This window comes from Bufo bufo, chromosome 1 (genome assembly GCF_905171765.1).
Source record: "Bufo bufo chromosome 1, aBufBuf1.1, whole genome shotgun sequence".
In the NCBI taxonomy this organism is placed as follows: domain Eukaryota; kingdom Metazoa; phylum Chordata; class Amphibia; order Anura; family Bufonidae; genus Bufo; species Bufo bufo.
Genome location: NC_053389.1, coordinates 263078290 through 263093160, shown reverse-complemented (window position 1 = coordinate 263093160; position 14871 = coordinate 263078290). Strand labels below are relative to the sequence as shown.

The window sequence follows — 14871 nt, the reverse complement described above, 5'->3', positions numbered from 1 at the left end:
ATCATATGTACTACAGAGTGTTATCCACACAGTTAAATCCTCCGTGGGAACTTACCAATACATGTTCTACCATCTGAGTGAAGGGCATATTTCAGGTGGCAGCCACATACTGGGCCTGTGTCCGTGTCCTCGCAGGTGTGCTGACAGCCTCCATTTCCATAATTACAGGTTACTATTTAGACCCAAAAATACATATGCAAACAAACAGAAATGTTAATGACAAATTAATGAAATAACAAATTGATGCAATTTCCAAGTACATTTCATTGGCCTTTAAAATGGGCCATATTTACTTTGCAAGTACCCAATAACACAATAAAAAAAAATTCATAAAAATATGATGGTAGACTGGCCAGCATGTGCTGTATGGACAGGAAATGTACAAGGCAAATATTCTGTCTTTACAGACCAGACCTGTAAACTTTCCCGCAATGGCTGAAATTTAACATGGTTGCCAAAGATCACTTTTTATTCAGTTTACTTTTTACTTTATTCTTGTCCATGGGCTTCACCGGATATTGCAGCTCATCTCAATTCGAGTAAATAGTGTTGAGGACAACCACTTTAAAGGGGTTTTCTGAGATTTTGATACTGATGATCTATCCTAACCTGAGGACAGGTCATCAGTATCAAAATCTCAGAAAACCCCTTTAAGGAAAGGCATATGGTAATGTATAAAAATTTTAGGGAAGTGGGGAAAAATGCTGCAAAGTAAGAATGCTCAGAACTGGTTTGATGTATGATGAAGTATGAGGGGTACTTCACACGCTCAAGTTTTCAGCAAACGGAGTTGGAGATTTGGTGAAGATTATTGGTGTCCAAATGCTAAGAAATATAGGCAGATATTTATCATGCAGTACCATCAGGAAGGTGTCTAATTGGCTCCAAACAACCAGAAACATACAGCCAATGTCATGAAATGAAGAACTATCTTCAGTGTAAACAAGAACAAGGAGTCCTGGAAGTGATGACATGGCCCCCACACAGCCCTGATCTCAGGCTCATCATGTCTGTCTTGGATTACATAAAGAGACAGAAGGATCTTAGCAAGCCTACATTTACAGAAGATATGTGGTTAGTTCTTTAAAAAGTTTGGAACAACCAAGTTCCTTCAAAAACTGTGTGCAAGTGTACCTAGTAGAATTGATGCTGTTTGAAGGCAAACGGTGGTCACACCAAATACAGATCTGATTTAAGTTTTTCTTTTGTTCATTCACGTTGCATTTTGTTAATAGATTTAACACTTAAACACTTCTATTTTAAAGCATTCTTACCTCTGCAGCAGTACTGTATAAGAATGTCAGAAATGAAAACGTACACCTTTTTTATTCTTTTACATAAGCCTAGAGAAGTACTTAAATGGGCAATCAAAAAAGCTATGCCATACTGTATACCTGTGATGGCTAATCTCCGGCACTCCAGCTGTGGTGAAACTACGACTCCCAGCATGCTCCATTTATTTCTATGGAGTTCTGAGAACAGCCAAACAAGTGTATATCTTGGGAGTTGTAGTTTTACAACAGCTGGAGTGCAGGAGGTTAGCCATCACAGCCACATACTCACTCTAATAATTCTGATATGCAGTCTCCGATCATCTGTGTTTTCAGCTGGACACATTTGTGTGTTATATTTCGTGATCACATTGGCCAGTTGATATTTTGTGCATGGTGATATCATGTGGTGCCGATTAACCATTCTGGTCTTTGTGATAAAATACAATTTTACAATGACCATCAAGCAATTGAGTCAAGTTGAAACACAGAGGACCAGGGAATAAAGAGCAATGACAGTGAGAAAATGGCCCAGGAATGGTAATATGAGTATATTATGATTTTCTTAGAATTTGCATTACTAGTTGTATTATTTCATTGATTTAGGCAAAAATCCAGGTTTCATTTATTGCCTCCTGAAGTGTGCCGAAAGGTAACATGACAGAGATTTATCTATACAGTGATGAGTAGTCAATAGAGAACTGTATATAACCCTAAATAGTCTGCTATGGTTGATTTTAGGTAGGTGGTTAGTGGCACAATTTTGCCCAACACTCACACTTACACAATATTGTGCATCCATAAGACACAGAAGTATCTTTCAGAAGTAACTTTCTAAAATAACTCTGGGAAGACAACAGCCTAACCATATCAGTTGTACTCCGATTAGATTGACTGGGGACTACTGTACTGTGACTCCAGCTGGAAAAAAATGGATGACTCAAACTTTACAGGAGTTAAATCATACAATCCTAGGCTTCGCCTTAGATTTCACCACTTGTTGGGACTTCGTAACCAAAGTTATGAAATAGGCCAGAACTTAGGTTAGGGCTAGATGATAACCCTTGTCTAAAGCCTTATTAGATGTTCCAAATTCCAAAGAACCTTGCAAGTAACCCTAGGATGGGACATTGCACACCAAAAGTGTTTGAGGACCTTTAAGGGGCATTTATGCAAAAAAGGGAAGATGCAGTTGACCACTGACCAGTCAAGGAAATATTGTGGAGGACATTTCACAGCAATGTAAATTGTAAAGTGGTGAACCTTTTTCAGCCACAAGTCCCACAGCAGGTTCTGTGGCAAATTCCCAGCAAAATCTGCATGTATAACATGTGGATTCCACCCTTCTCCATTGAAAAGTGTGAAGAACATGGTGAAAATCAACAGCAGAAATTAAGGTACTGTGAATTTAAAAATACACAATGCAGGTACGTTTCTAAGCGAAAAACCTCTGCAGCCTGTAGATAAGATTTGTTCAGATGTCATCCACATTTACTGTTTTCTGCTGTGGATTTTCATACGACAATCCACACGGAAAACGTGCAGCAAATAAGCTACATGTGCAGGTGACCTCAGTCTGAAGCACAGGGTACAGCCAGCTGAATATCAGGATGTTTTTTTGTAATTTTTTATCTCAGTGATTATGAATATCAAAGGCCTTATCTCTGGCTAGATCTGTAATTATGAATCACCTCAGGCTGCATCTTTTCTTGATGCTTCATGTTTATTTGGCTTTGTAAGCTCAAATTGTTTAAGATATGTGATTTAAGACAAATATGGTTCATTAAGATGTAGGTGGAGAGCCAAGAATGTGAAGCAAATGTGTTTCAAAGGCAAAAAGGCTAATATTAACTTGATACAAACATAGCTATGCTAATCTTCAGGCAAGCAAGTTGAAGCCTAATTGCATTCTTCCTAAAAGGTTTGTTTGCTTTAGCAATTCTACTTGTTAGAAGGGTCTCTTGGCAATAAACTGACTGCAGCTATCTCTAACGACTCCCCCATACACATCCACATTGGGCTCGGCCGAAAACATATGTGTATTCCATGGGGATAGCATTGCTGCTGGACAATTCTGACGGTGGCTTATCTCGAGAGAGAACAAAAGGATTGGACGAAAATATTCCCTTCGTCTGATCCTTCAGAGCTGGGAACTCCAAACACATTCGACTGTTGGCCAAACCGCCATTCTCAGCAGGTTGGATGACAATACACTAATGTGTATGGGGGTCGTAAAGGGAATCTCTCACCAGTGACTTCACGATCCAAGTGTATGCTTAGACACATAGCTGTGGTTTACCTGATTAAAACGCTGTTCTTCTTTTATCGATCCGAAGCTCCGTTCCAGAGATACGGTACTTTTTCTTATTATGCAATTATGCTAATTGCAATGAGGAAGTCACCATGGCTCTTGTTGCACTCAAAATCCACTCATATCTGTGGCTAGCCCGTGCCTAGCTGCTTTGGTTGACAGGGACAGGCATCATGTAGGGACCCTCTATATTTTAATCATAGGTGAACATAAATTTAAAGGCAGACATTGGAGGCTCCTCTGGGACCCACATCTATACTTAGAACGTATTCTTAGAACACAAGAATACAGTGCCAGGCAAGAGCAGAATACAGAATACATTTCGTGTCCTCCATAATGTCATACAAGACCTTTGGGGGGCATTTAACATTACATTCCTGATTTCTCCTGTAACTGGGATTAACATATTAGCACCAGTTAAATGCTGAATACAGCCCCCATAAAAGTTGTATCAGGCTGTACAGCCTTCCTGCATAGCTGATCTGGGTCTGCTAAGACCCAGCATCTCGTGCAGACTCCCAGCCCCGGCGATCACATGATCGTTAAGAACGAGGCAGGTAGCGGAATTGTAGCTTCTTGATCTGTATAGACAGTGCTCACTATATGCAGTGATGGGGAAGGCAAGTACGGTAAAAACTGTCCCTGCCTTCGCCATGGGGAGCCCTGCTGTCACTGACAGCGGCATCCTTGCTCCTAATCATGCAGCTGTGATCTCTGCAAGGACATTTAGAACTGTCCGTGCAGAGATAAGTGTCATTCTCCCAAATGCAGATAGCCAACAGGTGGTTGGCAAGCAGTTAAAGAGCATGCAGTAAGCTCCACCTTGTGGTGACTGATGGCAGTCAGAATTCTATCATTTAACTCTATATTTTTGTAGGTAATTTGGAGTATCATATCATAAAAAGAATGCTCTTAACAGTATAAAGATATTAACAAATTAATCACCACAGATCGCTAAATTGAAAAATGGTGTGTTAAAAGTGGAGATTCTGTGGTGGCCAACCATAGCATTAAATGAATGTCCATTGATGTCAATAGGCACCAATCAACACTTTGTTTTCACTCCTTAAACAGGAAAAATATTATTGTCATGTTCTGCAGTGTACCATATCTAACACTTCGTACAGTAGGATTTTACACGGCTGCTTGAAAGACGAGACAACATTAAAGAATTTGGTAATGTGAAGAAAATAAATGTCAGCTACCTACATGTACAGTCCCTCTGGTTCTTTGCAAGTTCGAAGCCTGGACGACACTCACATGCCACTCCCACTTTAGGCGTCTCTCGGCAGATATGGGCGCAGTCATGGTCTTTGTTCATGCAATTCATGCCTTCTGTGAAAAACAGAGGAACACATCAAGGGAAAGAAATTCTAGGAAACCTGGCTTGCAATCTTTATACAACAAAGACCATTGGCCAAATGCTGATGACACCCTCATAAGCAAGGACCAAGTGTGCATGTTTATTTCAACAGGGAGAGTGTAATATACCACTGCCAGAATCCTCTGGAAGTGGCTTATCTCCTGTGGTAACAAAGTCGTGAAGTCGAAGAGTCAAGTGATCACCATACATAGCTGGTTTGCCAGTCCTGCTGACAGAGTTCAGCAAAGTTTTCTCTTATTCGCATGTGTACCTTAACCCCTAAATCAGGGATTCCTAAACTGTGAAGGAGGAACAACAGCTACAAATTCAGCAAGTATCTGAGTCATGGTGATCAGATCCCATTTCACATCTGGATTTTATGAGAGAGAAGGCTAAAGAGTTCACGGGTTTGCTGATGTCTCATTATCTACCACTGTGAGTAACTGTGCCCACTAACTAGCCAAAGTGCCAGTCCAGCATAGTCAGGTATCTACACACAAGGTGAGTGGACTGAGTAGCAAAAATTAAAATGGGACTGCCTCTTGGTGCTTCTTAGCCCCTCCTCACCCCAACTTCTTTCCATGAGCTTTGAGATAATTCTCTGCACCCTTGTATGCCATTGCTGTAGGACCTGGGAATAGGGGATGCCTGTACATGTCCTCCCCACCCTATAAATAAGGGATAAGATATCTCTTCAGGAGGATAACTTGCTGCTGTATGTATGCCGTTGGGCATTTAAAACATAACTCATGCCAGATTTCCCTGTCTATGGGTGTTCTTAGTAAAAGGACACCACAAATTTCCAAGGCAAAAGAAAAGCACAAATGATACCACCACCAGTGCCTTATTTTTCAACCCTTCAACCTTCCACTGGGCTTTTAGGGGGCATTTCCACAACAGTCATCGCCAGCTTAATGGGGGCATCTCTGCAATTGCTGTAATGTACAGTATATCTAACATACATAACTTGTCTTCGAAGATCAGAGAAATTGCATATGCTGTGGGGGATGTACTGCACAGCCTGGAAGGTCAGTGACATCTCCTGCACCCACCTTCTCGAACGCTGGATGTATGAGAGAATAGATTGTACCGGTCATATGTCACTAGATAAACAAATTAAAGTCTGCACAGCAAGTTCATATGTTTCCAATTCCCAAATAAAACAGCCTTGGTAACAATGCAATCATCCCCTGCAGATGGGCTTGTGATTTTAGGTTCACGGGATATTCCTGCTCTGCGTGCTGGCCAGGAAAAGCACATCTGTCATTACACCTCAGACTAGGGTCTTGTCTAGAGGATTAAGAAAGACATTTGCAACCTAACTGTAAGACTTTCTCATGTCAGCAAGAGAAGTAAAAGGGTTTGTAGTCCAGCGATGGTCACACGGTAGCAGTGGGGGATTGATAAGTATGAACATTTCATGACCCACCAAGCCATATTACATCATTGGGCCATCACCAGACACCTCAGGCATAGGAAAATAGTAGTGATTACAAATATTCTACCGTTTTGTGTATACAGCTCCTAGGCAAACTACCTATGTGTCCCCATGGTTACAGCCTTACAAATAAACCCTGAATGTAGCCTGGTACTGAAGTCATGTGTTGTTCTATTTCGTCTTATGTCTTGTCTACTGTCTGTAGGCTTGAAAAAATTAAGAACAGAGCAAGTAGAGGAATAATGTATTAGTGCGCGGAAAAAGTAGCTGTCTTAAGTCCAGCCTGTGTAGCTCACAGAGGATTGCCTAGACTGGATGCAATTGTGCAAGAATTTCCCCTTCACTAACAGCAAACAGAGATCTTAAAAATGGTGAGAAATGAAAAGGAATCTGTCACCAGCAACCTTCCTGTCCAACTGTTTGCATAGACACATAGCTGTGGTTCACCTGATTAAAATGCTGTTTTACTTTTGCTGATCATAGGCTCTGTTACTGAGTTAGGATATTTGCAAACAGGCATTTGGTGCAATGAGGGTGTCACCATTGCTCTTGTTGCACCCAAGCTCCACTCTGTGGCCAGCCCCTCCCTCGCTGCTTTGCTGCTGCCTGGCCTGTTCAATGAAAGCAGTGAGGGTAGGGCTGGCCACTGAAAGGTGCAGAGTGTGGATGCAATGAGATCAATGGTGACGCCCTCATTGCACCAAATGCCTAATTTGCATAATAAGAAAAAGTACTGTAACTCAGGAATAGAGCCTTGGATCAACAAAAGAAATCAGGTGAACCACAGTTGGCTAGGGAGGTCGCTGGTGACACATTCCCTTTAAGACACAGAGGGGAAGATTTATCAAAACTGGTCCAAAGGAAAACTGGCTACTTCAGAAAATGAAAGGATCAATCTGATTGGTTGCTATGGGCAACTAAACCAGTTTTACCATTCGACAGTTTTGATAAATGAGGCCCAGAGTATATTAGGGAGCTGTATAATTTTTCATTATAAGGTAATTAAGTGTATTTACATAAAACCTGAATACCCCTTTATCAGCAACATCCCAGAAAAGGAAATTCCACATAAATCATGCTACTCTGTCAAATGATTGCATAAATCAACTTCTAATTACTGGAAAATACTGGATTTCAAGGAAAACTCCAGCTGGAACACAAAGTCTCCTGCAGCTTTACTCCCCCTCCTTTAGGTTTCTGTCAGGGAGCGTGGCATTTTACCGGACAAAATAGTACAGCCTACTGAACTCTTCTGTCCTGTAAGGATATGTTCACATGGCAAAAATCCCCTCAATGTGATCTGTACAACAACAGGATATTCTGCAGTGTCAGCGTAATGCAACAAGCATTATATTCAAAGGGGCTGTCCTCTTTCTGCATACATTTCAGAAATGTCATACACTAATGTGTAATGGATCAAAGGGGTCCGTAAGCAATAAATAAGTGATAAGTATTTACCTTACAGATTGCGAGCAGCACCTCCGGTTCGTCCTGTCAGGCTCTATTTACTCTGCTGCAGGGGTGATGTCACATGACCACTGCAGCCAATCGCTGGCCTCAGCTGTACACCCAAAGAAAACAGTGATTAGCTGCAGCATTCATGTGCTGTCCACGTGACGTCACTGCTGCAGCTGGGTAAAAACAGTAGCAGCTGTGCAGGATCTTTAAGGTAAGTATTTATCACTTCTTTATTGCAGTTGGTTCTCAATAGTTGTCCAGTTTTCTCCTGAAACGGGACAACCCATTTAAGAAACAGCTATATTGCTTCAAGGCTTAAAAAGTCCCTCAGTACTTGGCAGCTGCAACCTCTACTGTTCAGCTTCCCATGGCCTCTCTATTTTGCTTGAATTTGGCCCTGTGGAGAACACTTTTAGCACCTGCACAGTAAAAGTCCAAGCTGCCATTTTGAGAAACTAAGGACCCCACAGCTTATTTATCTTGGTATTAATGGACACCGGGGAGCTCCTTGTTAAGGTAGGTACAAGTTAAAGTAAGCCCTGAAGTGATGTAGCAATTTCGTATGCCATCACATGTAAGGTCATGGAATTTCTAATGTATGCGCCCCTCTGAATCCCTATGGCCAGGTCCCAAGTAAAGATTTGGTTGACCACACGTTGCAGCAAAATCGTGGTATTACATATTCTCCTATGAAGAAGCGTCCATATGCCCTAATAATAAATACTGAAATGGGTTACTCCGATGGAGCAACCCCTTTAAAGAGGAGACATTACGACAACTTCACTACAGAAGCAGAGCCTCCTATGCCTATGGGCTATGTTTGAGCTACATTACTAGACAGAACCACTTGACTAGAGGCGCTGTGGAAGAAAACAGCCATGGTTTTCTAATCTCATAGAAGTATAGAAGCATATAAAAGTATACAAGCATAAAAGTATAAACTGCTCCTGATGCCGAATTACAAAATAATTGTGACTACTAATATGTCAAATGAGAATTTCGGCGGGTGTGGCTATGGTAGCCATATTTTATTTCAGCCATTTTTTCCTGAATTAAAATACTCCTGAAAATTATTTTGATGGAAGAGTCTCTGAGAACTGTAGCCCAGATTTACTAAAGTGTCTGTGCCTAGAATCTGTCTACAAAGTGCCTCAATTTGTAGTACCTAGAGCTTCTACACTTTTTCTGTCTTACTCGACAAGGGAATGGGACGTGGAGCGCGGAAAGGGGCATGGTGTAGGATGCATCATTTTGTGCCAAAATTTTGCCACAATTCTGGATTAAAATTTTGTCTCAAAGTAAGCAAACCAATGGTTGGTAAAGAGGTAGAGATCGGTGTCTGTCCCTGCACCAGATTTATCATCCATCCTAAGCCCCTGTGATAAATCTGGACGTGTCTAAATTCATGAAATCTACAGAATTAGTAAATCTGGGTTTACATTTATTGGTTACTTTATGTTCTAGTGATGTATTCGTAAAATTTCCTTACAGCTGATGGCTCGTATCTATTCTCCTAAGTTCTCAATTGGTCTGCTGTTTGTTCTAAAGCCTCCATCAAGACAGAGTTCAGGGGTGCAGATAAACCAAGGAACAGACCATATTTGTCCTTGAGGAAAGACTCTTTTTTTTTTTTATCCCATCCACAACAATGGCAGATTGTGCCATTCTAAAGATGCGGCTTCCATGGAGACGCCATCAATAACATTTTCTGCATCACTTTCCTTAAAGGCGCCTGAAATGCTACAAGCTCTTGGTCAATGTGGGAAAACAAGAACAATTATCTTGTCTCTCCGGACAGCAGAGCAAAGCTGTTTTAGACTCATCAATGGAAAATTATGTAGAAAGGAGATGGAAGAAAAACTTTTTGTAGAAACTTTTTCCCCCTCCTTTCTTAGGGTGAATGACGACGTCTCTGAGAGTGCTTTGTAGTTTCTCGATGGTAAAACAAACAATTCACGTTGCTGAAAGGGTCTAGTGTTGCGGCACAAATAGAATGGGCCTGAATGACCGATCTGATGCAATAAGCCCTGGGACATCAAACAGAGTTTTAAAACTTTTATTGTGTCAAGTACAAATCGGCCATTTGCAACACACTGACAAGTTGTGAACTTCAGGCGCTTCTCACATGTATTATAATGCAGATGGCAACATCTTCTACTAATACAGATGCGTTCTCTACAGGCTGATTTTCCAGCAGCTCCCAACTTGAAGCTGCAGAATAATCCATGGGATCAATGCAGATGTTTTTCAAATGCAGATCTATTAAAGGGGTTCTCTGGGATTTAATACTAAAAGCAAATATCTGGTAAAAAAAAAAAAAAAAAATACTCACCTAGTAAATCCACCATTGCTCCTGCTCCTGGTCTTGTCCTGATGGTGTGCCATACATGCGTTGCAGCCAATCACTGGTGGTTTTTATGCCAAATATGCAGTCATCACTATTAAGGCCTGTAGTTGACTACAGAGGACACGTGAGCATGTCCGGAACGTCACCGCTGCAGCGAAGTAAATGGGGGCCACTGGAATGGCAGCAGATTTACCAGGTGAGGTTTTTATTTTTTTCATTTTACATATTCTGCTTTTAGTAAAAAGAAAAAATCATGGACAACCCCTATAAAAATGTTTTGTAATCATTTTAGATTGGTGGAGTTTTGCAGCCTCAGAAATGAGCCATACTGACCCAAATTCTGCCTGCAGTCACCACTAAGGGTATCTTACTTGACGATGATTTATACAGCTCCCATTCAACTGAAAGCTAAATCTGTACTCCCAGTGGTAGGAAGCATGTAGTCAGAAATGCTATTGTTTTAGCATTATGGGGACCCAAAGCTCAGTGTGACTGAGTGCTGACTCTTACAATAATACAGTATATGGATTTTCTGTGTTTTGGGCTGTGAGAGCCCCAATATGAAGGGAGCCCCACAATCCACCCAGCCACACAAGAAAGCAAGGTGCTTTCGATCCATCCAAGACAAGAGTATTTCTAGAAGAAACATACAGATTCTCTACATAGTATGTAATCATTTGATATGGTGGCAATTTAAGGGTTTGGAATTTAGGTGGAGGCATCAAGTATGTGTTCTGCAACAAGGTCGAAGATTCAACGCCTCTGGGTAGCCAAGTATTTGTCATCTTAACAGTCAAACCTAAATGTCAAACTGAAATTTGACATTTAAATCCTGCCAACATTCCTCCTGGGAACTCCATTAAAAGTGCCCAAAATGCCCTTTTATAGCAAATTAGCATAAGCTTTTGTGGTCCAGTTAAACAATAGTCTTCATTACACGCTAAGATTGCTTCCGCAATATATTCATGTGTGTTAATAAAGCCAGTACAATTTCTCAGTCACCAAGATGTCAGTATACAGTTTAATTCACAGAACGCTATTGTCTAAAGGTATGGAACCAGTCCTCTTACGCATATTGTGGTTATAGACAACAGTCAATGTGAAGAAGCAGAAGTGCACTGCAAAATATCGGGTATAAAGGTAACCCAAGCATCAGAAATTTAAAAAATAAATAAAATAAAAATTATTTTTTACTCCAATAGACACTTTCAATACATGAAAGTTACGAATACTGCAACTTCACCCCCCTCATCTGTTTTATCCATTTACAGATTTACTCTAAAAAGGATTTTTGGGGGGCTCAGGAGGCTTTTAAGCCTTTACTGAGAACATGGAGGCTGACAAAGGGGAGATACAGGTTTGAAGATTAACAACAACAGAACAATGTATTATAAAGTTTCATATATATTTGCATGTACTGCTAAAACACACATGCAGTACTGTGTATTCAATGCCAACAAGCAGCCTGGCAAGGCATTTCACAATTTAATCAATATAAATCCTCTTGGCATTACATGTAATCAAGTACATATATAGGGGGTCACTTCTGAACAGATATACGCTATTTTTGTGTAGCGTATATCTGGCGCAGATTCTGTCATACGCCATGGTGTGTCAGAATCTGCGACTTCTTCCCCGCTCATGCCAGGTCCAAAAAAGTGAACGTGGCATAGGCGGAGAAGGGGGTGGACTGGCAGGCCCATCTCATTCATCATTTTCTAAGCCTGGTTATCAGTATCTGATGGGGGGTCTGACACCTGGGACCCCCGTTGATCAGCTATTTAAGAAGGCACCGGCGCTCGAAGTAGTGCCACAGCCTTCTCTCAGCGCACCAAGCACAACACCATACATTGTATAGAGGCTGTGCTTGGTATTAAAGCTTAGCCCTATTCACTTCAATGGGGCTGAGCTCCACCTTATCAATGAACCTGACATCACATGACTTAGGCAAAGCTGTGAGAAGGCCACAGCGCTACTGTGAGCACCAGTGCCTTCTCAACCTGCTGATTGGGGGTGCCAGACCCGCACCTTTTAGATACTAATGACCTATCTAGGGGACTGGACATCAGTTAAAGTCTCAGAAAACCGTTATTTTTTTTCTTTCTGGTTTCTTTTCAAAAAAAGTATGCTCTACCTCTTGGATTTTTTTCAGGCATTTTCACATCACCTTCTCTTTAGGGGAAAATTTTCACGAAGAAATTACACTGTTTGAAAAAAATGCCAGAAAAAAATGCTACAAAAGATGCAGCAAAATACAGATGCCCTAAAATAATCCACATGGTTATTCTGACATTTTTACAACAAAAAAACAAAAACAAAAACGCCAGTGCAAATTCACGTGTAATGATGCTTACACACCCCCAATCACTAGGACTTGCTGTCCTAGTGATTGGGAAACCATCCGCAAGTGTTCAGTTTATGTACAGTGCCTCTACAGGAAAAATTAAGTAGTACACTGTTTATATTGCAATCAACTGATTTAGGCATTCTCTGACTTGACTAATAGATGAGGGCACTGAATGCAAGACCTCTCTATTAAAATTGGCACAATGAAAAAACAATGCAGTACCAAGTAGTTATCCAAGACTATAACAGACGTCTTAGGGAAGTCACCGCTGCGTCCAGTAGTTGGCTGTAGTGGTCACATGCCCCCCGTCAACAGGATGTTGATTTCTGAGCAGCAGGGAGATGCAGAGCCGGCCGTGGAGTGATGGAGACCAAACCCAGCGGCAGGGACCAGGTTAGTATGAACACCGTCACTAGTCGGCCACTCTGGGAGGTCTGCTACAGTCTTGGATAACCCCTTTAAAGGGGTTGGAAAGCACATACATGCAGCTAGTAATAGGTATTAAATTGTGATGGTTCAATTATTACTAGCTGTATGTATGTACAGTTACCAGCACACCAGTACATGTGCAGTAAGTAATATACAGTATAATAGACAACCCCTTTAAGTGAGCAATTCAGCTCTGCTACATCTGCAGTTATTATATTTATATATATATATATATATATATATATATATGTGTGTTTTTGAAGTTCTAGATTTTTTTAATATATATATATATATATATATATATATATGTGTTGGGTTAAACCATTCCAAAAATGCTGGCCAGTTATGAAGAAAAAGAAAAATAGCATTCAGTTATTTATACCACCAAAACGAAACATGGAACGGAAAATAAATATTAAAAACATTAAAATCTGAAATTATGTCTCCGAAAAATACCTTCTATGTATGAGTGAGGAGCCGTTTATTTTAAATGTAAGTACATAATTCATTTTAATGGTCCCCAGTCTGACAGGAACAGCTGGATAGAGATGTAGAAAAATAGAAAGCTTCACCTAGAAAGGAATACACAGATGACAGAAAATACATGTTCTGTCTACAGAGACTACTAGAAGCTAGTGTACTACTGATAGAAGAGGTATCAGGGTGGAAATGTGCAAGACTATTGATGTAACCACAGATAGACCTTCTAGGACCAAGCACTAGGGCACATTTACTCTATCTAAATAAATATACCAATACCTGCATAGAAAGGAGTAATTCAGTGGGGGAACCTTAGGGGCCAACATGGCTTGGGCACATTTAATTTTCAATGGGTTGTGAACCTATACAATACATGACTCTTTATCTTCACAGGCACAATACAAAAAGCATGCATCTGTAGGGGTAATAGACACACGGGATATGCCACCATTCCCTACATTGGACCACTGTCCTATTGTTTGTATAGTAATTCTCACTGTGTTATTACAGCCATGTTCACAAGGTCTGAGGGCATACAAGTACCAGCAAGAGTATAAGGCTGGACATTTGTTGTGTATGGGGCCTTTAGACTATCCCCCAAAAGTCGAGGGAGGTAAGGATTGGGCTGTTGGATTTCAGTTGCCCGATCCTTTAATTCTCTGATAGATGACTGGCAGCAGCTTTCTACTCTCTAACCATTCAGAACACATGCACAGGTGGCCAGGCCAAGCCAAATGTGTCTGTGTATAGTTCCCAACAGTGCCAAATTTGCATGGACTGTCCCTAATTTTCACAGACAGTCGCAGCAAATTTGGACCGTCCCTGGACAGAAGTGGCTGGGCTTATGTAAGCTCTACCCATCAGGGGGCATTCCTGGATGGATTTGGGGTGTTCCTGGGCAGGGCTTACATGCCCAAATTTATCAGCTGTGGGGCAGATTTATCATTAAAATACTCCACATTTGTGGCATGAAAAAGTCACAAACTGCACATATGCAACTTTAAAAAAAACACTTATGCAAAAAGGGGGTATGACAAGAGTGGTGATGGGGTGGGTCCAGCAGTCCCGCCCCATTTACCATCTTTTACACCAGTATTCTGGCATAAAAGAACACAGATATCTATGCCAGCCAGGGGCCAGCGCAGATATCAGCGTAGGCGTACAGAGTTGGCATCTGGCAGCTCACCTGGTTATCACAGACCGCATACACCGCTGGTCTATGAGAAATCTATATGTTGGTAAGTGTGTATGTGTACATATGGGGGATCTGGGAGAGAGTACATTCAGCCAATAGTTATCTCGATTTTGGTCAACCTAGTAATATAAAGGGGCTTCAAAAAGTGAAGACATCAAGGAGAAGTTTTAAGTTACATTCTACTGGCTACTACTAGCCTAGGAAGCTACTATATGAGCTCATTACTCCTGTA

General features: G+C 41.1%; 1 protein-coding gene across 4 annotated transcripts in view; it reads right to left on the bottom strand.

The window, feature by feature from the left end:
• SCUBE1 (signal peptide, CUB domain and EGF like domain containing 1) overlaps positions 1 to 14871 on the bottom strand; it is a 322190-nt gene that overhangs the window by 99847 nt on the left and 207472 nt on the right. For 2 of the 4 annotated variants that reach the window (XM_040439175.1, XM_040439177.1), the window contains exons 5-6: positions 4792 to 4917; positions 56 to 172 (exon numbers count right to left, since the gene is read on the bottom strand). In XM_040439175.1, coding sequence (XP_040295109.1) covers positions 56 to 172; positions 4792 to 4917 — 243 coding nt within the window. The remainder of the gene's footprint in view (positions 1 to 55; positions 173 to 4791; positions 4918 to 14871) is intronic. The other 2 variants (XM_040439176.1, XM_040439178.1) reach the window with 1 other exon arrangement.